Source organism: Elgaria multicarinata, chromosome 3, assembly GCF_023053635.1.
Source record: "Elgaria multicarinata webbii isolate HBS135686 ecotype San Diego chromosome 3, rElgMul1.1.pri, whole genome shotgun sequence".
Lineage (NCBI taxonomy): Eukaryota > Metazoa > Chordata > Lepidosauria > Squamata > Anguidae > Elgaria > Elgaria multicarinata.
This window is the reverse complement of record NC_086173.1, coordinates 22,517,413-22,542,109: the sequence shown is the minus strand read 5'-3', so window position 1 is coordinate 22,542,109 and position 24,697 is coordinate 22,517,413. Positions and strand designations below refer to the sequence as shown.

The 24,697-nt window shown below is 44.0% G+C and overlaps 1 protein-coding gene across 6 annotated transcripts; it reads right to left on the bottom strand.

Annotated features, from left to right (window-relative positions):
- Positions 1 to 226: 226 nt before the first annotated feature.
- CSAD (cysteine sulfinic acid decarboxylase) lies at positions 227 to 24,692 on the bottom strand. 6 transcript variants are annotated; one of them, XM_063119575.1, is made up of 15 exons: positions 24,612 to 24,692; positions 18,744 to 18,893; positions 17,436 to 17,562; positions 16,173 to 16,263; positions 14,645 to 14,751; positions 13,211 to 13,326; positions 10,205 to 10,284; positions 8,327 to 8,381; positions 7,810 to 7,926; positions 6,490 to 6,554; positions 5,755 to 5,836; positions 4,636 to 4,835; positions 4,418 to 4,469; positions 2,954 to 3,043; positions 227 to 826 (listed from the first exon to the last, which is right to left on the bottom strand). In XM_063119575.1, the coding sequence occupies exons 2-15, from the start codon at positions 18,864 to 18,866 to the stop codon at positions 653 to 655; spliced, it is 1,479 nt and encodes a 492-aa protein (XP_062975645.1). In that variant the 5' UTR covers positions 18,867 to 18,893; positions 24,612 to 24,692; the 3' UTR covers positions 227 to 652. The 6 variants fall into 6 exon arrangements, with proteins under 6 accessions (XP_062975645.1, XP_062975642.1, XP_062975643.1 ...); XM_063119572.1 differs by lacking the exon at positions 24,612 to 24,692 and adding an exon at positions 22,000 to 22,225; XM_063119573.1 differs by lacking the exon at positions 24,612 to 24,692 and adding an exon at positions 21,912 to 21,993.
- Positions 24,693 to 24,697: the final 5 nt, after the last annotated feature.

The following is a 24,697-nucleotide window of genomic DNA, read 5'->3' as shown; positions in this document are numbered from 1 at the left end:
ATCAGTAAGTGCTCATGCATAGATTCCAGGTTTGCAGCACATCGCTTTGTCTTGCTTTTCATAGAATAGCAGAGTTGGAAGGGGCCTACAAGGCCATCGAGTCCAACCCCCTGCTCAATGCAGGAATCCACCCTAAAGCATCCCTGACAGATAGTTGTCATGTTTACTTCCATTTTTTAAAAAAATATTAAAGAAATAGGGCAGGAAAATAGATGTTAATACACCTTTATTTTTAAAATGGAGAAGAGAAGGCTGGCCAAGGAATAGGACTTTGCACTCTTGGTTCTCTACAGCAGGACCAAGAGGCTGATAGATGCTACTTCACAATCTCACCCTCCATTTCTGCTAGCTCCTTGCTGTAGGCTTGACCATTCCTGTTTCTTTCTGGCATCGCTGCTCTCCAAAAAGCCCAGTGTATTCTGGATACCCTTGGAGGAACCGTGTTGTTGTTTCAAAGAGGGATGAGGTGACACCCAGGAAGAGTTGCAAGCACTAGAGAGTAATTTTCCCTGATTTTTGTAAGGTTTGCAAAAGATGGCAGTGGAGAAGGTGAACTGTGAAGGCGCCTAGATTTCTGGAGTGGTCCATCCCACCATCGTCATAGAAGGGTCTGCATAAATTGCCTGAAGGGAAGAGCAGCAGGGTAGTGCTGCTACAGGTCTCTGCCAAGCCTCTCAATCTCATCTAGGAAGAAGTCCAAGTCTTCTCTGGTGACTGCTGGATTGGTGACCACCTGGCGAAAGAAGTTGACCCTTTTGCCGTGTGGCTGGTAGCCAACCATCATGGATCCTTTCTTCATCATCCGCTCCTTAATAAGAGGAGCCACCTAATTCAGGGGAAGCAGAACTGCATTGAATTATTAGGGTGTGAGGGGAAGGGAAGGGTTGTGTTTTTTCATTAACTCTGTGTGCCTCTTAGATATATACAAAATGTAATATAGTAGCTTCCAGACATGCGTTAATGATAGCAAAATAAATATTGTGCTATTTTCATACATGATGGCTAGTTTGGGTTTTCTCCTGAGCTACATAGGAGAAATTTTGTATGAAGTGCCAGCAAAACCCGTACATGCTTAATACTCAGTGGGGCCATTCAGAAGTCACCTTAAACCATGGCTTTAACCACGGTGAATAAGGCTTTGGTTAAAGCCATGGTTTGAGGTGTCTTCTGAACACAACCCAGCTTTCTGGCTTAACCAGCATGGTTAGAGTCATGGTTTAAGGTGACTTCTGAACGGGGCCAGTGGCATAAGACGAGCACAGCTAGATCAGACAAACGGTCCAACTGCCCTGGAATCCAGGGGCAATGCCTCTGGCGAGCCCAATCACTAGAGCATTGGCTCGCAGCCTTGGGTCCCCATATGTTCTTGGACTACAACTCCCATCATCCCCCAGCCAGCATGGCCAATGGTCAGAGATAGTGGTTGCAGGACCACTGCTTTAGAGAATGAAGTTCAGAGCTTTCCCCCAATGGGTTGTATCTAATAGGAAGAAATTCCATTTCAGGCCACAGTCTCTTCAGTGTTCAGAGGCAGCGTCTGGTATTCAGCGATATACCGCCTGTGAACATTGAAATTCTATTCATCTATCATAGACCACAGGCATTAAACCCTATTCTCCATGAATTTCTCACATCCCCTTTAAAAGCCTGCGACCGCAGCAGGTTAATTATGGATTGTGCGAAGAAGTACTTCCTTTTGCCTATCCTGACCAGCAGCTAAACATGTGAACTGCTTGCATTTGCAAGTGCTGCATTGGAGAGGTGGCAGCAGGTGATTGGAATACACCTCTCTGTCCAGAGTGCTGGATCTGTAGTGACTGATCTGCATGTCCAAGTTGCTGCTTGACATTGCAGTCATTAAGCAACGAATGTGTATGTGTGAAGCTGCCCTGAAGTTTTCCTGTCTGCCAAAAAGTACGGAGGCAGGAAGCAGGAGTCCTGCTTCCCAATTCAGCACTGCGAGTGATCAAAAGGGGTCCCACACATAGCCGCCTGCCACCCTGGAGAGAGCCAAGCCCCACGTCACTGGGGGAGGCAAAAACGAAATAAAAGAATAATCCATCACGATTATTTCATGAACCTCGTGGACGTTTTCTCTATGCTTTCAAATTATGGTAAGTCGTCAGGATTGCAGGGATCAAGCCAGGAACTTCAGAATCTGAAGCCAGAACCTGGCCCAGTGCTTGCCGTGGACTATATGCGCCAGGGCTGGTGGCCCTCTTGAGTCACAGAAGGGGTGTACAACATCAGCCCCTGCATTTGGCAAGGAACATGAAGCCTCTGAACTGGCCAGTCCTAGGGTAAAAAATATTCTTGGCTAATGTATTCTGCTTCCAGCGCTTCTACTGATTTCAAGGAATCCAAGCCTCCCTGAATTTGGATGCAGGGGCCTCTGGCCCTGGGCTGGTCTTGACAGTCAAACCACAAACATAAAGACTCTTTCCACAGGGAATTCTTGTTGGGTGTGACTCCAGCCTACCAATCCAACATCATGTCTTTAGCTGTGGCAGAGGAAAGGGGTGTACATCAAATAAAAACACTGAGAACAGGAGCAGGCAACACCCCCACCCCTCTAGCTGTTCTTCTGGTTTCTCTGCCCTGTCCCCGCCACTGCCAAATTTCTTCAAGCAAACAAGGTGTTTGGGGAATATGCTCCTTGCTTACAAGTATGAGCACATGTTTGCTTGCAAACAATTCTGCTTTCTCCGCCCATGCTTGCTCTTTTGCAATTTCAGTGGCAGCAATTTTGGTGGAGGTGGGGCACAGACCCTGGCAGGTTGCAGGAGGGCACTGTGCCCCCCTGAGAGTTTGCCACTGCTGATTTAGAAGAATCTAAGCCCTTTTTGACCCCAATAGTGTTCCAGTAAAAGCACCTATGACCTCCTGGTTTCACAGGATAGAACAGTGAGACGCCAGGAGTTGCTTTAGCCCTCCCACGGTTCCCAATACTTGCCTTCCCCAGTCTTAGGCAGTAATCGATGCAACCCTCCTGCCCCCTTAGGCTGGGAGGCACAAACCAAAAGCACAGATTGATGAACTCTGGCTAAAAAGGAAAAGAGAAAAAAAGAAGATATTCTAAGGGAAGTATTTAGGACCATATTTCTTCCTCTCAGCTCCCCACCTGCCTCCACTGTGCAGTGTGAATATTTCAGTAGCATGTGTGTGTGCACCCACAAAACCAATCCCTATTTGTTTGCGTACAGTTGAGTATTCAACTTTGGTTGGTGGCCCAGCTACGCCCCTATCTGGACAGAGATAACCTAGCTTCAGTTGTCCATACACTGGTAACCTCCAAATTAGATTACTGCAATGCCCTCTACATGGGGCAGCCTTTGAAGATGGTTCAGAAGCTGCAGCTTGTGCAGAATGCGGCGGCCAGATTGATAGCTGGAACAGGGAGGTTTGAGCATATAGCACTGATTCTGGCCTGTTTGCATTGGCTGCCTATACATTTCTGAGCTCAATTCAAGGTGCTGGTTTTAACCTATAAAGCCCTACATGGCTTGGGACCGTAATACCTGATGGAACGCCTCTCCCGACATGAACCAACCCGTACACTGCGCTCAACATCTAAGGTCCTTCTCCGAGTGCCTACTCTGAGGGAAGCTCGGAGGATGGCAACAAGGGAAAGGGCCTTTTCGGTGATAGCCCCCCAACTGTGGAATGATCTCCACAGCGCCTGGTGCCACCACTGTTATCTTTCAAGCGCCAGGTCAAGACTTTTCTCTTCTCCCAGGCATTTTAACAGCATTTAACAATGCTAAGTTTGTTTTCTAACAGCCCCCAGAACTGTTGTTTTTTAAATGGATACTGTTGTTTTTATACTGTTGTTTTTATGTTTCTGATGTTTTTAAAATTTTGTATACTTTTAATGTTTACTGTTTTAACTTTTGTGAACCGCCCAGAGAGCTTCGGCTGTGGGGTGGTATATAAATGTAATAAATTAATAAATAAATATTAATCCTTCTGTGCAATGCCCCCTAACCAAGAACCTGACTGGTAAAAAGGCAAATGTTTAGAAAAGGCAAAAGAAAGATGCCAGGCTTGGTCCTTAATCCCAGATGGACCACAGCTCCAGTGGAGGAGCCTGTACTCTTTGCCTGCAGAACATTTCAAGTCCAATTTCTGACATCTCCAATAGTGGGGCTAAGGAAGGCCCCTGCTGAGAGCTGCTGTCCAGTCAGATCTAACAATATTGGGCTACAGATAAATCAGTGGTCTCTGACTCAGGATAAGGCTGCTTTTTATGTGTGAAAGCAGTCTGAGATTACTTGCTGGTGAGAGCAACAGAACTCTGGACATGCCTAGAGGCATTCTTTTTCATCCCTCTTCATACGTCCTAGGGTTGAAGCCCTTTCACTGAATAGAGATTCCAGGTCTGCAGTGAGTTGAGTCTAGGAGCTCGGGGAGGCCTTACCTCAATTACCAGTTGAAACCCTTCTCTCTTCTTAATTTCATCAGCCAGGTACCTAGAAACAAGGAGGAGAATGCCAAGAAACCATATTGAACTACATGCCATTGAACTAAATGCTGTTGACAAAGCAACGGAGGTGTTCACTCCATGCCCTATCCTTTGGGTAAGGAGAAGTTGTCGGGAGACCTACTTCACCCACATTCTCATGCCCCGGTGCACACCTAGTGAAGGCAAAGGCCCTGTCCACTCTCTGCTCCAAGCCCTTGGTGCCATTGGCCTTCCACATCAGCCACAGCTTGAGGCAATCTACTTTGCGTCCACACTGGATGGTTTGGTCCCCCTTGTCATAAGCCATGTCGTAGAACTTGTCCGTCTGGAAGAGGTAGGTGGCATTGGCAGAGTGGCACCTCTTCAGCAAGCCCTGCCAAGGAGGAGGGTCCAAAATAGATTCAAGTATTTCGATATTTTAATTTAAAACATGTATACCCTACCTGCCCATTAAAAACGCTCAAAACAGCTTACAACAACAGTTCAAATAAGAAATACTCAGGATAAAACTGCAAGATGAAGGCAGCTCGCGAGAGGGCAAATTAAAGTCTCAAAACCTAGGGAATTTAAAACATCAACGGTTTCACGAGGCTGGATAACTTACTTTTTCTTTGATGGAGTTCCTACTTCATGTTAGTGGCTAAGTGGTAACACTGCTTTGCAGGATTGTTTGTGTTTCTACTTTAAAGCTAAAGGTTGCATTTCAACAAACAGAAGATGCTTTGTTAAAGTTCAAAATGTGTTTTGCAAGTTGAACCTATGCAGTTAGAAGTAAGCACCGCTGAATTCAATGGAGCTTACTGCCATATGCATAAGATTACAATCATGTCCTGTAAAGTTAATTGTGAGATTTAATTAGTTTTGGATGTCTGTGTGTTTTGATTGAGTTTCTCACCTGAGTGTAATCATCACTGTATATAAATAATAGAAAAGCAGGGTATGGTGTACATGAATTCTCCTTGGTACCTAACTATGTGGCCTGTCGTGATGAGCTCTTGCACTTCAAAATTTATGTTTCATTGTGGCCAATGAATTCATTACCTTTTGAATCTCAGTTTTGATTTATTTTTAACTTTCTAGCCTTTACGACTTCAACCAGATTTAAATGTATGTGGGCAATGCTTGGTTGTGTTGATTTTTTGGGCAGAGAGTTGGACTAGATAGCATTTTGGCTCCCTTGAACCATATACATTCGAGGGAGGAGGTTTCTTAAGTTGACACACAGCCCCATCCCTTTCACTCCCAGAAAGACTGTCTTCCTATCCAGCAAGGGAGGGTCACTGAATACTTACAGAGCTATTTTGCAGCAGGAAGGCAGAACACTGTAGCCCAGTCATAAGCATTTTGTGGGGGTTCCAAGCCACTGAATCCGCCCTGTGGGGAAAAACAGAAAAACAAATGTGTTATGGCTGATTCCAACAACAAAAGCAGCAGCCAAATGTCCCGAGATGCATGAAAAAACAATAGAACAATATGTTTGGGGAGAGAGAAAATGGGGGCAGCATCGATTGCAGTATTCAAAGTAAACAAGACTTCTCCAAAAGGAAGTGCCTGTAAAGTGAATTTCAATGTTTACATGTCGATGCAGACAGTTTTGGGTGAATTTGTGGATGCCCTAATTTCCCCACCTTTAGAATAGATAAAAGTGACTGCTGACAATCAAATTTAGGTGACTACCAACACCAACTGTTGCATCTCTGAGTCTTTTGATGCTCACAGTTGTCTGGGATTGTTAACATGCACGTGTGAATGTCAACAATCACTGTAAGGTGTTGAATAAGGTCTTGAACAAGGGGCCTCCTGCAACACCACCATTCAGATGCTCTCTATGCTTCAGTAGTGGCCTAAGTACCGCCAGCCAATCCCTTAGCCTGACGGTGGTCAGCCAATGGAGGCATAGGAGGCCTTATAAAACATTTCCACCTAAGCCACCCTCAGTCTGAGCAAGATGCCACACTAGGTCACAGTCCTGGCTGTATCCTTCCACTGACATACAGCCCGTCCCCCTCACAGGAAATTGTGTCTACCTCTCGATCCCATCCAGAAGGTGCCGGTGTCTTTGGGAGAGGAGGGCACTGCCACCCCACGCAGCCTACAGGGGGGTAAGAGAAGTGAATGAGTCTTTAAGAATTCATCTGGGCTAAAACATGTGGGTGAGGTGTTCATGTGATCAGAAATCCCAACCTGCAAATACCCAAAGAGAGTTCACATAACTCCAGTATAATTCCAGAACTAGGTGACCAAATCTACTGATTTGCGCATCTCATCTGTCACAGGGCAGTGTGCCTGCTGACTGAGAAGGGGGTGGGTGGGTCAAAGCTGTAACTTCTCACCCTCCACTAACACCTGAGGCACCATTAATGTGTTTCAATAAGTAGGCATACATATTAAGTTTCCATAACCATGAAGGTTAGAAACGTAGAGGTTTTTTGGTTTCTTTTTTTAAAAAAGGATGAAAACATCAAAGACACTTAATTCTGCATGAAACATCAAAATCCAAGCTTATGTGGTATGACCACAGACATGAATTATACACACTGTCCTGCTTCTCTCGAACTTTTTTCCTGCCTTGATTTGTGTTCCTCCATTCTCACCTCCTCCACAAACACATAGTCGTTAGTAATTAAATAATACCCACCTCACAGAGGATGATGCCTGCTGCATCTCTGCATGACTCACCCACCAATACAACCTTTGTCATCAGCCTCCATGGTCTGTGGCTTCACTGCATTAGGTGTGAAGGCAGCATACAATCACTCCTCATACAGAGACGCAACAGAATTTCATGACCCTCAGAAGAGGCTGCGTGTTGTACCTAGGCATGAGGACGGCCTTGTAATCCCAGAGGAATGGGATCATCAGATCACCATCAGACAACAGATTGTATGGGGGAATGAATTTTGACATAGCTTTCCCTCATGAAAGCACTACTGGGACAGCATCCAAACATAATCCTGTGGACATCAAACATTGGCCAAGATCCAAAGTGACCTAGGTGCAGACAAAAGCTCTTCTGTGCGCATGGAGAAAAAGCTGATTTTACCTTCTGGCCACAGCCCCACACGCTACACTGAATGCCGCTTCTGGAGAAGTTGGGGGGTGCGGGGAAGAGCACGAAGGATTGTGACAGGAAAGAGACCTGAAAAGCTTTAGCACACATGTGGAACAGTGTGTGTGGCTCTTTGGATCCTGGCCAATATATCAGAAGAACCCCATCCGTCTCCCAATGTCTTGGTCTGGTGGCATGCAGGGTTTAAAGATACAAAATTCATCCCCAGCCCCCAGGCATCTTCCACCATACCTAAGGGACTGTAGGGGGGTTCTCCCCTCAGCCTTACTGTACTTACATCCACATGCAGCCAGATTCTGTGCCTTTCACACACTTCTGCAATCTCAGCCACGGGGTCAAAGGCTCCCAGGACAGTGGTGCCACAGGTGGCATTGACAAAGAAGGGGAATGCCCGCTGGTAGGGAAGAACCGCAAGAGCAGGCATTGGTAGAGGGAAGATATATATTTAGTGGACCTAACGAAACATTACAAGTGACACATGGCTGCCACCAGCCCACATCCCATCTCATCCCATGTGTCTCCTTGATAGTGTGTGTTAAAAGGAATGCATGACATGATGTCACTGCATTGAGCAAGTGGCAGCCAAAGAACTGGAGAGGGGCCGGGGAAATGATTAATGTGATGATGTCACAGCAGTTGTCTCTTTTACCAACTTTACAGGGAGTGGGAAGAGGGGAAATACACACGTACCTATAAGTCACACACTTATACATGTATTTAAACCCTTAAGCAGATCAAAGTATTAAGTACAACTCTGTGTATCCCCAATTCCTCCCCATCTAGAGGAAGCCTACCTCAGACTTGGCCAGATTGATCTGTTTCTCCAGGTCAGCAGGAATCATTTTTCCCCTGAGGAAGAAAGGAGCGACTGAAGTGACCCAGGTACGAATGTCGTTTCATAAATATCTCCTTGCTTAAGCCACCTTAGAGCCAGCAGCAGAATCATGTCGTGTAGGTTTTCCCCATGGTATTTTACTATTTCAATCTGCAAGTATTGAATCTCTTGTTTTAATGCTTCCCTGGGAGAAGCTCCCTGTGCTTAGAAAACTAGCATATCAGGGGAAAGAGTTCTAGACTAGCCCTTTCTCTGAAACACTAGTTTCCTATGTGCAGGGATATATATTATTCCAACAGGAAAGTATTCAAAATAAGATCCGCTACCTACTTGCAGTCTGAAATGGTATAATCCAGAAAAGGGTGCTCCATATTTTTCTGCTGCTTATGCAGATCAACATTTATTGTAAGGATCCATACAGAACTGAAGTCTCTAGCCAGATGCACATAGTTCCTACATCCACTCTAGGGGCTTACTTTAAATCTGCGTCAACTTCGTTTTACCCCACAATGAAAGGCTACAAGCAAAGTCACACAGAGGTCGAAGCACTCCTCACTGTAAGTCTAGGTCCTGATTTAATGTGCCACCTTAACCTTTCTGAATTTTTTGTGATAGGAGAGAATTTGAGGGAAACAATACTTGTAGTTTTAAGGGCTAGAAACCTGGGTTGTAGTTGTTTTAAAAAACATAAGAAGAGCCCTGCTGAATCAGACCGAGGGTCCATCTAATCCAACACTCTGTTCACACAGGCCTTAGCTAGACCTAAGGTTTATCCCAGGATCGTCCCGGGGCCATCCCTGCCTGTTCCAGGATCCCCTGTGTGTCATTTAGATGCACAGGGATGACCCCAGGACGATCCCAGGATAAACCTTTGGTCTAGCTAAGGCCACAGTGGCCAACCAGCTGTCAGCCAGGGACCAACAAAGCAGGACAGGACATGGTGCAACAGCACCCTCCCACCCATGTTCCCCAGCAACTGGTGCACACAGGCTTACTGGAAGTAGCACATAGCCATGAGGACTAGTAGCCATTGATAGCCCTTCTCTTCCAGGAATTTATCCAACCCCCTTTTAAAGCCATCCAAATTGGTGGCCATCACTACATCTTGTGGTAGTGAATTCCATAATTTAACTCTGCGCTGTGTGAAGAAGTCCTTGCTTTTATCTGTTCTGAATCTCCCACCAATCAGCTTCATGGGATGACCCCATTAGGTTCTAGTATTTTGAGAGAGGGAGAAAAATGCCTGAGATTCTCAAAATGCTAATTTCTATGCCCATTATCAATTCCTACACAGAATCCTGTCATTTTCCATTAAACATGTGTTAGTGTAGGAAGGAAAAGGCAGCTTAGCAACGGAATATGCAGCCTAGGGGCAGATCCACACACAGGCTTCTTCCGCCGAGCTCTCCGACCCGGGTGGGCCCAGGTGGCTCTTTTACCGGCAAAAGGAGGCCGGCGGGTAGGTGTGCGGCAGCTGATTCCCCGGCGAAGCCGCCGGGCGCAGCAACTCTTCATCCAGTCCCCTCGAGGGGCGATACGGGGCCTCCTCCTCCTCCTCCTCCTCTTCTTGGAACGATTAAGGTAGGGTCTACATCATCGATTTCGGGGCGCCCTAAAGTGCCTTCAGGGCATCCCGAAGCCTGTGTGTGGATCTGCCCTAGGTGGTTGTGGGATCTCTGTCCTCTGGGATTTCTCAGGAAAGGTGGAGGGGCATCAGTCAAGAAGGCTTTCAGTAGAGAAGTATCTTAGATCACATGGCTGCTAGATAAGATGATCCGCTGGCACCATTGAGAGCCTTGGGTCTATTATCCATACATCCAATTATGGAAACTCTCACTTTTCATCAACTGCAACAAGGTAGACATTGCCTGTACCGATGCCCAAGAAAGCTGCTCCTTTCTGGATGGAGTAGTGGCACTGGAAGGGAAGCCAGAAAAAAAGTGTGTGTGTGAAAATTATGCCAGCCCAAAATCCTATTATAAACCCTTCTTGTATAACTTCAGCATGTGTGTGTGTGGGGGGGGTCTACTTAAAGTGATTTCCTTTAATTCAATATGGTATTAAAAAAAACATTTGCAAATAATTATTAAATGTTATTGATTGTAAATTGCTGTGTGTGTATGTTTAACAGAAAGGCAACTAATGTATTTTATCAATAAAAAACTGCAGGAATAAATAACAATTTGCACATATCCAGTTATATAAATCCAGGCAAACCTATATAAATCCAAAAGGCCATGTCAACATTCTCTTCCTATCTAACTTGGAAAAATAAGGACACCCAGAGAAGGGAGTCTAACAACAATTGTCATGCACCAACAGACATATTTGGGAAAGCATGGTCCTTCATAGCACCCTCCCTCCCAAGCTCTATAGAGCTTTAAAAGAAAAAGCCTTATTGGCCTTAGACAATAAGACCTTAATGGCCTCAGCCAAAGCCCCTCAGCCTCAACTCCATAAGAAAGGGCCTTATTGAACTACTTTATGAAGTTAGAAAGGTAGAGAACAGTGACAGCTGTGGTGCCCTGACTCTGGAATTCTCTCTCAGCTCGCACCTACTGTCTTTTGACACCAGGAAAAAAGGCCTTTTCATTTGGCCAGGTCCTTTTAAAAATCTGGTGAATCTGTTCATGGGGGAGAAAGAAAGACGACTCGACAGAGGGGTGCTGTTCTAGCCCTGCTGGCTTCATGCCTTGCTTCAAGCTCCCCAGAAGCATCTGGCTGGCCATTGCTGCTGAACAAGCTGGAGCATGTTCAGAGGAGGGCAACCAGGATGATCAGGAGTCTGGAAACAAAGCCCTATGAAGAGAAACTGAAAGAACTGGGCATGTTTAGCCTGGAGAAGAGATTGAGGGGAGACATGATAGCACTCTTTAAATACTTGAAAGGTTGCCACACAGAGGAGGGCCAGGATTTCTTCTCGATCCTCCCAGAGTGCAGGACACAGAATAATGGGCTCAAGTTACAAGAAGCCAGAATCTGGCTGGACATCAGGAAAAACTTCCTGACTGTTAGAGCAGCATGACAATGGAACCAATGACCTGCGGAGGGCTCTCCCACACTAGAGGCATTCAAGAGGCAGCTGAACTACTATCTGCCAGGTATACTTTAAGGTGGATTCCTGCATTGAGCAAGGGGTTGGACTCGATGGCCTTATAGGCTCCTTCCAACTCTACTATTCTATGATTCTATGATTCTGTGATTCTGAGAGGATCCTGAACTTGATGGCTCCTTAGGGGGCATCTATGCAACACCACTTTGGTAGCTGATTCCCTCAAAACCCTGCAGCATCACTGCTGTGAGGAGGAATTGATAATTACATGGCAGGAGGGAGCACGGGCCATCTGACCAGGATAAAAAAATGCAGCCCCAGCAGCCATTTGGCTTGTCAAACCCACCCCCTGCCCTGTGTTCCAGCATTTACCCTGCACTTGGATCTGCCCCTCACAACACCCACTTGCTTAACCCGAACCGAGGCCACCACTGACAGATGAAAAAGCAACGTGGTGACCTCAGAGCAACTGAAAAAGTCACGGTAAAATGGCACCGAGAAAAAGCGTAGTTTCAGGGCCCCAATGTGGCTGCAAGTTGGCGGCTGCATCATATAAACAACGCAGCGCCACTACGCAGCCACGATGAGGTATATAGGGTGTATAGACGAGCCCTTGGTCTGATCCAGCTGGGATCTTCTTATGTGGACTTCTGGATGCAACTTGGTTGATTATTTCATCCATACACACAGTTTTCACCCTGCCCTCCAGTAACACACACTTGAAACATCAGTAAAACAACAACTGTAAAAATCAGAAAATCAAAATTTGAAGCAGCCGGAGACAACAATAAAAACATGCACAAGCTTCAGAGGAACAGACTAAAGAAACATACGTACAACACAACCCTACGCATGTTATTCAGCTAAATGGGAATTACTTCTGAGTAGACATGCATAGGATTATGCCATCAATCAATGTTTAAAAAGGGCCTGGAGAAATTAAAAGATGTTTGCCTTTGCTCTACATCCTGACTGACTAGGGGAAAGCAGCTTTTTGAAAGGGAGGTACTCTGTACTGTTGAAGCACGGCTTCCCACTGATTTGTGGTGCTCCTAGACAAGGCTTTTATCACACATTCACCTTGCCTCATTCACAGAATTTTATGGGGTTGGAGGGGTAGACAACATTTTCTGTCATTTGTAGCTCTCTTACGTTTTCTTACCACCTCTTCCGTCTTTTTTCTTATCAGAAAAAAGTCTGTTAAGGAAGGGGGGAAAGGAAAAATCCCACAGCTTCACTGGGGCTTCATCTTCCAGAGTCTTTGCAGGTTTACAATAGGCACAACATACATGTTGTGGGTTGCTTTGTGGGCACATTCCACATGTTTAAAGCCACTAAAAGGTTTATTGTATGCCGGTTGTACACATGGAGAAGTGGATACCCATGACCTCTCACTAGGAAATAACCCAGTATTACCTTTCCTACACCCAGAAGGTGTAGGAGAAATACAACTACCTCCAATAAGACAGGCCCCTGCGAACCAGGAACAGGGCTGGCTCAAGACATTTTGATGCCTAAAGGCCAAAATGCCCATTCCACATACAGAATCCAGCCAGACTGGCAGTAACCAATGTCACATCAACGTTGTTAATGGAACACTGTCCTCCCCAATACCTGTTGGCAGCAGGCTAGTTGGGGAGGGGGGTGCAGGACAGGCTGCCTGGCACACACTTTTTCTGCTACCTAAGATGGTTGGCTTGCCACTTCTAATGGTAGGACCGGCCCTGACCAAATGTAAAGAGTCCTCTCCCCTTGATGTTAAAAAAGAATTATCTCAAAAGAAGACCATACCTCCTGTGATGTAAAAGCTGCCAATTTTGGTACTGCCCAGTTACCCTTCTGCTTGCAGTCTGGGAAACGGTGGTACCGTGCCACATTCATGGCATACATGTTGGAGATGGAGCCCCCTGCAGAGAAAAAGAGCCCAAAGCGTTCACAATCTACATTATTAGGATATGTCGGCTTTCTTTTTTCTTTTTTAAAACATGTTTAAGCAAGACTGTGTTCAGATCAACACCAAGCAGGATATAACAGTCTGAAAACTGCATATGGAGTGTGTCCTGGGCCCCAGCAGTTGTCAATACCATTTTAAACCATTTTAAAGCAGTAGTGTAGATCCTGCCTGTGAAGGTATGGTTAAAAAGCTGTGACTAATGCCTGCTAAAATCTCAGAAGTCAGAGGCCTAGTTAAATAAGATTTTAGGTGGATGGGAAGCAACATAGCTCCTTAGCCATCCCCTTGACTAATAAAACCAGAAAACATTATGCAAATAGTCAAGGATCAACACATAAATTATGCAAATAAGGAATATTAGAGAAATCTGCCCATGTTGCAGAATGCAGAATTTTTGTTGCAGAACTTGGATTGCCTGGACACAGAATTTTCATACTGATAGCTCCAAACACAGTTCTTCCTATAGCCCACACATCCTCTGAGAAACTCAGAGCAGCTTGCATGGGATTCTCAGGCAATCTTCCAGGCTGCAACCTGCTTACCTTCGAGAATGTATCAGCATCAAATCACTTTCTGGAGACAACAGAGACCAGTGAAAGATCAGAGGCATTAGAAGAGCACGTAAGGTGAGGTTGCCGTGATTTGGGAAAGTCTTTGTTAAAGAGATATGTCTTGCATGTGAGGGACAAAGGAGGCTAGCAATGGGGAAGGACCACTAGCTTAGTGGCACAGCATATAGTTTGCATGCAGAAGATCCCAGGTTCAATTGCTGGCATATCTAGTTAAAAGGACAAGCAATGTGAAGGACCCTTGCCTGAGAGCTGCTGTAGATCAGAATGAACAATGATGGTCCAGATGGACAAACAGCCTGACCTGGTGTAAAGGAGCTCCCTACGACAATAGATGAAGTTGGGCCTGAAGGAAAAGATGCATAAGGAGAGGCAACCCGAGAGATCCAAAAACTGAAGAGCATTAACATTAAAGCCTAGAGGTCAGGAACAACCTGAAACCAGAGGAGAAGAGCAGAAAGAGCAGAAAGATGTGTTGTTTTCCCCTACCTATGCATGACAATTGTAATGTCTCAAAGCTAGCATAAGATTTCTGTATTTAGATTCTCGTATATATTCAGTGCAACATGATGTACACTAGACAGGTGGGTTAAATCTGTTTTTAATGAACACTGAATGACCCACAGTAAGGTGTTGGTGTAGATGAGCTCTAAAACAGACAACAAGAAATATTACCCTGTGGCTCTAGGAGGGCTCACATACCGGGGCAGAAGATCCCATCTCCACTCTCCCAGCCAATCAATTCCCGCAGCTTCTTCAGCACTACCTCCTCCATCAGCACAAAGACAGGGGCGATCTCATATGTGTACCTAGAACACAAGAAGTAGGTGGGTGAGTGCTTTTGCCCAAGGAACAGGCAGGTGTCATTCACCTGCAATTACAAACAGATAGGACTTGTGAGCTTCACCCAGGAACAGCACTTGTGATTCAAGGCAAAATCACACTGGCCCTATTCAGACAACACACTACACCATGATGGTTAAGGGTTTTAAGCTAACCAGGATGGCTTAGTGTGTCATGTGAATGGTGTTTTTCCTAACCATGGTGTCTACATAATCACAGTTTAATAATGCTCACTAACCACTTGCTACAAAAGAGTTACCATCCTAACTGTGGCTTAGTGTGTTGTCTGAACAGGTCCTCTGTGAATAGTTGGAGGGACATTGGCAGGACTGCAAGGAAAATAAGGTATAAAGCTATGCAGCTAGAGGAGACCATCACTGCTAGAGTTACTCAGCAGGGAGAGCACAGCCAGTGAAAAACACATTAAAATGTCTGATAAAATAAAATTAGTAAAAGGAGTGCACAAAATGGGTGTGGGTGAGATTGAGTTGTGTCAGTCATCACTAGCTGAGTCACATGGAGCATCCAATAGCTGTTCTGACACTTGTGCAATCACATTTTACAAACAGTCACAAAATGTGCCTGCTTACCCTACCCTGTGCCTGTTGGCATTCTCTTCCCCTCCTTATTGTTTTACTATGATTTTATTAGATTGTAAGCCTATGCGGCAGGGCCTTGCTATTTACTGTTTTACTCTGTACAGCACCATGTACATTGATGGTGCTATATAAATAAATAATAATAAATAAATAATAATAAGGAATGGATGCATTCTCTGGGGGAAGAAAACTATTTTCTCAGGTACTAAAATACTGAATTTTGAGTGCTCTGATAATATAGAGTGGCAGGATCTACACTACTGCTTTAAAACGGTTTATAATAGTAGTGACCACTGTTGGGGCCCAGGACACACTCCATATACAGTTTTCAAAGTGCTTTCAAAGTGCTATATCCTGCTTGGTGTAATCTGTTGGATTCAGACTAAAAGCACTTCCAGACGGAGGGCTCCAAGTGCTATTAATTAGAAGGCACTGTGCTGCAATTCCGGCTTTGCTTGTTAATGGATTTTCAGTGGTAAAGAAAAAGATGGAAGAAGTAGTGGGAAAACACAGGATGGTGTCATCTGGAAACCACTCTGGTAAAATTATAGAACTGGCTTTTAATAGTGTGGTTACTCAGAAGCTTTTTTTTAAAAAAAAGTCTAAAACAGCAAACTGGAAAGAAGTGCTCTGCAACCCTATGCTTCCTTCTGAGGTCTTACTTCTGTTTACTAATCACTTTCAGCTCCCTTTAAAAATGAGAGTCCACAGCAGAGTCCACAGCAGAGTTAAAGCCCTGTAATCTATTTTTTGATGCCAAAGTTCATCAGCAAGTGCAAAACACATACTGGCTGGTGTTGAGCATCTCTGTGATCAGCCGTCCAGCGAGAGCATGGGGATCAAGCCCTGAAAACAGCTGGTTAAAAAAGCGTGGATGACCTGCGAAAACGAGAAAGAGAGAACGTGTGTGTGTACAGCTTTGCTAAATTAAGGCTACTTTCGATCTCTAATGAGGTATCCACCACCATTCACTTTACTGAATACATGGTTTGGGTTCAAGTTACCCGCAGGATCTCCTTCTCCCATACAATCCGCACCGTACACTCAGGTCCTCTGGGAAGAATTTACTTCAGTCAGCAAAAACTAGGCTGACAACCATTACCCAGAGGACCTTCTCTTCTGCCGCTCCCAGACTGTGGAATGGCCTACCGGGAGAGATCCGCCAACTCAATAGTCTTTCTGAATGTAAGAAAAACCCTATAAAGACTGATCTCTTCCCGCAGGCCTACCCAGTAGAATTTTAAGATGTCTGGCTGTTAGTTTAATAATGTATTAGTTTTATATGTTTTTAACCAGTTTTATGTATCTTATAGTATTTTTGCATTTGATGTTGTTCCCCGCCTCGGTCCAGAGGGAGAGGCGGGTAAGAAATAAATAAAAAAATATATTATTATTATTATTATTATTACATGTTTTGTGGGGGGAAAGTGAGGAACACACTACATAGAGAGTTAGCAAAACGTACTTCTATAAGGGACTTGTTGTCTGCAATAACCCCTACAAAAGCACTAACTTTGTTTTACCTCCATTCAGGTAATGCTGTTGTTCCTTTTTGTCAAAAAATGCTGCTTTACTAAGGGCTTGTTTATATTTGCATTTTGATATGATTGATATTTACAGGAATTTTCATAGTGGCTTCCATATTGTTATCCTGAATCCTAGCCCTACAAAATTCCAGGTTGCTTTAGCCACACACTTTGGCTCATAATTTCAGTCATCTTTGAGTCATTGTGCATATAAGATTTTAAATCCACGTCTTTAGATTTGAAATAATAACTATGTTACTTGTTGCATAGTCACTTAGCTCGAAAAGAAACAGAGGCATAGCAAGAGCCCTAAATTATCTAGGGGCCTTTTCCATTACTTTAAACTTTATCTCTTGGTACACATTTAATTCATGTTAAAAAAAAATGGCAGACTGAACTAAACTGAGGAATCACGATCACAAGGTAAGAGGCCATTAATTTTACTAAGGATTTGTTTACAGGAACTGGTTCAGGAGCAATATTCTTGTAGATTTGGGGACGGAACTAGCCTCTCTTGACACTCACATGTTTTCACACTGAATCTGATAACATCCCGACAACGCTCCAATAACTTCTCCCGTGTCTCCCCACAGTCTTTTAGATCCAGGTCCAGAATTTGCTGCAGCTCCTCAGGCTCTTTCCAATCACACACCTGCAAACAGGATTGTCAGCTGATATCCAAAAGGTCATGCGGAGTCACGTATAAACGAAAAGTGTGATCCAGCACAATGCTATCCTTCAGTTATGACAACTGGATGAGGAGTGGATTGCTATGAAATCCTGTATACTAGTACAACTCCAAATTATGCTGGCGTATGGTGGCATAATGATTGTGTTATAACTTTAAGTCAACAAAAATGCTACACCATTATAACTTCAGTGGTGTACAGGAGCGGCCGGAAATAGGAGAGGAGTGTTCGCCACAGCTTATTTACTTAAAAATAAGTTATAAGTTACCCTTCATCTACCAGGATGGTGCACATAAGAACAATAGTTACAACAACAAAAATATGAAACTATGTGTACCATAAATCCAGCAGCATCAGTAAATTTGTAAACAACATTTAGGCAGGTTTATGCGGGAGAAGGTGTCAAACTTGGTGTCTTTTCCATCTGAGGACCATTCTAAATGAAACTATAGAAGATTCATGTCTGCATCTCCCACAGAGTCTTTCAGAGTTAAAAGCAACCATACAAGCATTCTTGCTAGTCTAGGCACATTAGAGTAAGAAGCTTAGGGTGCAATGGTCCCTGGGAGGGTGTGCTGGAAACCATAGGATTCTGCCAACATTACCTTCTGCAGGTAGAGAGGGACACATGCTGTAAAGATCCTCCCTTGATCACCAATGGCAAGCTCTTTTGCTGTCACTGCTCCAACACTGCTCCTCCAAAGGCAAAAGGGGGGGAGGGGAGGCTTCTGGGTATGTGTGTGTCAGGGGTGGATCAGGGCAGGGTAACATCCACCCGATCCAAAGCATCCTCGTTCCCTGCACACCCACCCCAAAATGAAAGGAAAACTATCTCATCTCTGGAGCTGGCAGTTATTTCCCCAACCATTGGAATCGATGAGGAATAGTGGGAGAACAAGCAGGAAGGAAAAAGAGAGAGAGAAAGCAAGAAGCTGTCCCCTCTTTTGCCTTAGCCTGCAGGACTTAGGAAGTGGTGGTCCCATAGGATTGGTCTGCTAGTTTGTGTGGCAAAATACTTTTTGATCCCTGGTCCAGACCACTGTCTAAAGCTCCCATCATCTAGAAGCTGTTGATTGTTGGCCCAGAGGAAGTGGAGTAGGAAAACCCAAGGTCATGTTGTGAAAATGAGCTCTGATAGCCTTACCTTTTCAGAGACATCCATCCCTTTTCTGACACCTTCGTCAAGCATGATCTGGAATGCTTCCTGCAGGAACTCCTCGCCAGCCACTTTATCCAAGCCAGGATATAACAAAGCATCCTCTGCCATTATCAGCCACACCTTTTAAGCAGGCCCCTGCAGATCCAGGCAACATGAAACGTCTTCAAATGACCCGCAAAGGCAAAACCATCTTGGGATATTTCCGCATTGACATGTTACATATCCCAGAATACACTGCAGATAATTATAGCAATTGGGACTACCTCCTGAATTGTGTTTCTGATCAGAACGCCACTCCTGGGTTTTGCCCTAGGAAAGTTACTACTTTTTCAAAGTACCTTTTGCAATATCTAGGCTAACTTAGCCCCCATCTATACGACAACGGGATTGCTCCTCATTGAATATAAACCCAAATTTTTGTTGATTTGAATCTAGGTAAAGAGCATCACACTGCAGCAGCAACAGCGATTTATCTCTTGATTTTTTTTTATAGTGCAGTTATTAATGCGCACATATGGACATACGAGGCTATGGATCATAGATGAGGCAAGCTATAAATTTTATCTGTGGGGCTCCACAGATTAATATAAAGAAAAGCAAGTGGGGAAAGGAATGAGGCAGCAGAGGAGGATGCAAGGGGGGGACTGAACACATCTCCTGTCTCTCACGACCTGTTCCCCCCTCTTTGTTTTCATTTTAAAAGCTCTATCTTAATTCAACATGAAAACGGTGGGAAGCAACGAGGCAGCCAGGGGACGCGATAGGTGGGAAGGCGGGGAATCAGCCAATAACTTTGTCCTTCCCTAAAAGCTCCGCCCACATGTCAAAATGCAATTTAACTCCCCCAACGACACATAACCATAATGTGGTGCAAACTCGGATGTGATCCAAAAGTCGCAGTAAATCACAAATACGAATATGCACATTATCGCGTTAAAAACCTGGTGCCACGGCGAATGGACAGGTGCGTCAAGTGTCATGAAACACGAATATGCGCATTTAGGTCAGGGTAAACAAGCCATACAGACAAGCCCCATGAGATTTAGAGTGTTCCCTTTTGTATTAATGTATTAATATCTTTCAAGATCCAAAATGCAGTAAACCAACAGTTAAGTTTTTACTAATTACATTATAAAGGATCATCAGTTACTCTTAGGGTAACACCAAAATACATTTAGGCTAAATTGAAAACATCCACACCAGGGCATGGTCAAAGGTAGGCATGGTGGGGCATCTGCCAAAGGCACATAACTTAGCAGGGACCCACTCACAAAAGCCTCCTGGATTTGCTCTTCCTTTTCAGCGTGGCAACCTGCTTGTTCACCTGCCTCTCACCCTTCACCTGCCAAACAACAGTGGTAGTGTGAAGGAGCAGGAGATGCCACACTGGCTCTCTGCCTGACAAGCAGGTAGATGGTAACAATGATGAGAAAGACCAGCTGGTGACAATGGCGGCGAGAAGGTAGCCTCACTGAGGGAGGGGACTCATTGAGGGGGGTATTGCCCAAGGCACCTCAACAAACTGGACCCAGCACTGGTCCATACATTCCCCTCTTGAATTATTTTACCGCTCAAGAGACTCATCTAACCCTCATTTCTAAAAATGGCAAAAAGAAACCCACCAACAATGCATTACCATGCCGCCTGCCACAATGCAGAGGACATGGTGATGCTCAGTGCCACAATGTGTTACAACTTCAGGATTCCCTTGTGTTTTTAAAAGATTTTGTTTGCATTTATTGGTTGGGTTCCTTGATACCTGTGTGCTTTACCCCTCTAGCACTGGAGTACACATCAACACTGTGTGGTGCATGTGTTTAGTTTTTAAACAGCAAATATCCCTCCCTACAGCAAATGTGCCTCTATTGTTTATGCACAGGAATGCAATATCACCCTATTAGTATTAGGGTTGAAGCAATTAAGGCTAAGTGCTGTGCGCGTGCATAACACTAGGAATTCTGAGCTAAAAAACCAGCAGAATTCCTGAACCATATAAATTATGTATATGAAGCAAATTTTCATATATGTGCTTACTATGCTACATCATTGATTCTGCCTCTAAGGGTCAGGAAGTGGGCAAGAAGCTACTTAGAAAACAAATAAACGGTCAGCTTATAAAACAGGCAAGGTATATCACTACCTAATATCACATTCGCACTGCTGAAAATTTAAAACATTCAATTAATCTTTTGTCTTAATTTTATTTTTCCATTATAATAATAAATGCGACGGGGAGCTTTTTTCTCTCCATATCTTTTACACTATATATTATATTCCTATATTATAAGGCATCATATTTTCCCCCAGCCAAAATGACAGCATAACTAAACAATGTTTAAGATCTTGAATTTGTATATAAATTAACAGTGCAATTGGGCATAATGTCCATTCAGAAATAACCCCACAGAATTCAAGTACTACTGAAGCATACTAATTTAACCTCATTCTTATGTAATAATTGGTACCTGGATCAGATTATTTTCCTGTTCCCTCTCCCTACCTTTCCCCACCCTTGTCAATAAGAGGGTATAAGAGGGACCTGCAATGAGATGCTATAGTGTGGGATGTTTCTATTCAGGGTACCAACCAGCCAGTCATGTCCTCTTAGAGGTTATTCCATTCCATTTCATCTTCCATCCAAATCAGCATTCTGTGACCACTAAGCATGTTCAGTCCTCATTGGACTGCTTGGGGTGGGTACCTCCTTAGTTTTTATGTTTTTTGGGGGGCGGAGACTTCTGCAAACCTTGGGGTTTCCCCGAACCAGCTGATACCTCCCTCTTATGCATGGGTAGTGCCATTTTAGGTATATAAGGATTGGCACTTACCTCCAAAAATTGCAAATAGAGGGAATGATGCCATTATTTTAAATTATAAACTGCCTTGAGTGCACAGGCAAAAAGGTAATATGATATATAAGAATAATAAGTAAAGAAAGAAACTTCTCCCTCTTCACCCAGTTTTCTGACCACTGGAAATATTACCCAGCACTCCCCGTACAAACCCACAATATTTCATATTTCCATCCCTAAAGGCTAAACACTTGTGTGCACAGATTTTTTTCTAAAAAAATGTAACTTGAGATTTACATAATGATGAATTTTGTCAGGTACCACATTCCAAACTGCAGCACAACTGCAATACATGCATCACCTTAATGATTACTAGCTTCACCTCCCTATAGCCTCAATTGTATATTTATGATTTCTTTATGCTAGTAGTGTCAGCCATTCGACTGGACCTCTTTGCTGTTTCTCTCTGCAGGAGTGCCTTCTTTGGTGTTCAGCAACCCTCCTCTCTTCTGGCGAACGGGACTTAGGTGCTCTCTGTCAGAAAGGCTCCACTGCTTCCCGCAGAGGGCTTATTCCATTCAGAGCATTCACCCACTCCTTCAGATGGTCAAAATCTCTTCTAGCACGAAGCTCCATTCAGCACTGAAAACTCTTTCAGTCTGCACAGATATCACTTTGTAGGGATTATTCTCCCACGTCAGAGTGGGAAGGAGGAGAGAACATTATGCCCAATTGCTATGGTTACCTGCTCAATCCTGCACAGATCTCCACTGATTTCTGGGACAAAGTACAAAGGGAGTGACCTCTGTTACTGACAAGTATCATTATACACAGAGGGAGTAGAGATATTTGCATGAGAACCATGCTATCTTGCTTGCTATGCCAGAAAAGCACTTTATTTCATGTACTGATGTTTGTTTGCTTTTCACTCTGAAGATTAAGAATGGGGCACACTGAGGGCCTTTTGAGATACCAAAATAAGCATTTGTAATGGATCATGCTGAAAATGGCACTAACTGCATTCCAGTGGTTCTACATTTTCTATCCCCATCTTTTTACATACATATACGAAATATATATTCGGAGGCAGTCCACTGCTGAAGTGCACATGACTCTGGAATTCCCTTCCCAAGGAGGTAGTTTTGGAGCCTTCATACTAACGTCATGTTTACTTTTACAGGCTTTTGAGTAGCTCATCATGCGTATAATCCTAAACATGATTCTCAGAAGTGTCTCATTGAACTCAGTGGGGCTCACTTTAGTGTGCTTAGAACTGCAGCCTTGGCTTGTTTGGTTTTATCACCTCCCTGATTAGCTGTTTTTGTTGCTACTTTTTATTCAGTTGCTGTTAAATATTGCTAAATAAATGCTTTATTTTAACAAATGTTATTATGATTATTGGAGCCAGCTTGAACACATGGCCAGAAAAGTGGAATATAAATCTAACAATTATAACAATTCAAGGGATGTGCAAATGGGATACTGGTGAGGACTGTTGATCCTTTCTATCACATATGAATTAAGATGAGTGCATCCTACAAAACAGCCAACAACAACACACTCACACAGCTGGATTGCAGAGGAAGATCATTAGCAGTGGAAAATCTGTGTTTCAGGTAAACTTGTCTGCCATTAAGAATTCCAAATAGACATCTAAGGAAGCCCTGGAACACAACTACTGCTGCAAGAAATACTTAAATGAAATGAAGGATTGTGAAATTCTTTTCTGAACCCTTGTCAGTGATCAACTTATGTCCTTTAGCACAGATGTCATTGGCCTTATCTGACTTGCAGAGCCATAAAAAAATTTATTGGCTGTTATCTTATATGGAGATATCTGTGGAAGGTGTTAGTGAATCAATTTGCGTGGAAAGGCTAAGCCTCCTCCTCCTTCACAAACAGATCTGCATGCACACATGCAAGGAAGAGCTGCAACCTGTTGATTTTCTTGTGAGTCGCAAATGCCCCACAGTTCACACACTAGGGGCACAATCCTGGCTGGGGCATGCTGAAAGTTGTAGGGCTTTTTTCTTTCTAAACGTGCATAGGACTGAGCCCTAAGACTCTGAAAGTTTCAGCTGGCAGCTATAGCTGTGCCTTTAACATTTGATATGCAAATATTATCAGGTGATTGTGCTTATCTCCAGGCTGAGAAATACTTTGCCTCCGGTGTTCTGCAGATCAAACTGCAATTAAAAACCAGGGCAATTTTTTTCTGCTCAGTTGGCAATTCTATTTTTGCTGCCCAACCATGTACCCACATACGTGATCACGTGGAAAAATTTAGCAATAGAAACAATCCAGTAGAGTGACTGAACAAACGTTTTCTGCATATCAGACTCATGTAAGATGCAAGAGCATGCTCCTCAGTTAGTAACTCTGTTTTCTCAACCATGTATTCATGATCATGTGGAGAAATTTACAAGTTGAGTGACTGAGCAAATGAAAAGGAGGACAGGAATTCTGTGCCTTTAATAGCTCAGAAAAAGGCAGTCTTATTTCTCACCTGTATGAGAAATTGTATCTGCTGAAATATACTGTGAGATGCATTGGTTTGATATGGACATTGTTATAACTATGCTTCTGTTGTTGAATTGTTCATATTAGCTCAAATTATTTTAACTGTTTTCATATACACACATAACACTGAGGCTCCTAGTGGTCTGACAGGACTGAAAAGAGATGTAGTAAAATGTAATAAATAAATAGTAATTATAATTGTAAAAGAAAAATATTGAAGCTACAGTGCTTTCCTCTTGGCATTGGGTAACCACCACTCAACTTGTCCTTGCACACTAGGGATGAGAAGGCAAAATCACGCAACCCAGTGCATCCTGCAAATTTCCTCAGGAAGGCCTAGAGAGACACAAACCTTTCATGTGAAACAGGGCGCGTGCGTGGGGGAAAGGTAAGGGACTATACTCTAGCATGCTTTAAGGAAGCTTCCCTTCCTCTCCTCTGCTTCACTAGGCCTTGTAACCTTGGTAACTGCCCCCCTCCTTTCTCTGCCCCCTACCAAGATGGCGGTGGCAGGAGCACCCACAGACCACCAGGAACCTACCACACCCGCGCGTGCGTGAAGCCAGCAACCAAGCGGAAGCCGTCGCAGTTGCAGTGTGTACCGGGCTCCCGACGTTTCCGCTTCCG

What these genes read in the sequence shown, in the direction of transcription:
- CSAD (XM_063119575.1), bottom strand. Translation starts at nt 18,866, where the DNA reads ATGGCAGAGGATGCTTTGTTATATCCTGGCTTGGATAAAGTGGCTGGC. An exon ending in CAGATTCAGTGTGAAAACAT is followed by an intron (nt 16,264 to 17,435) that starts GTGAGTGTCAAG and finishes TCGTTTTCGCAG; the next exon opens with GTCATCCACGCTTTTTTAAC. An exon ending in TCCTGCTGCAAAATAGCTCT is followed by an intron (nt 4,836 to 5,754) that starts GTAAGTATTCAG and finishes CCTCCTTGGCAG; the next exon opens with GGCTTGCTGAAGAGGTGCCA.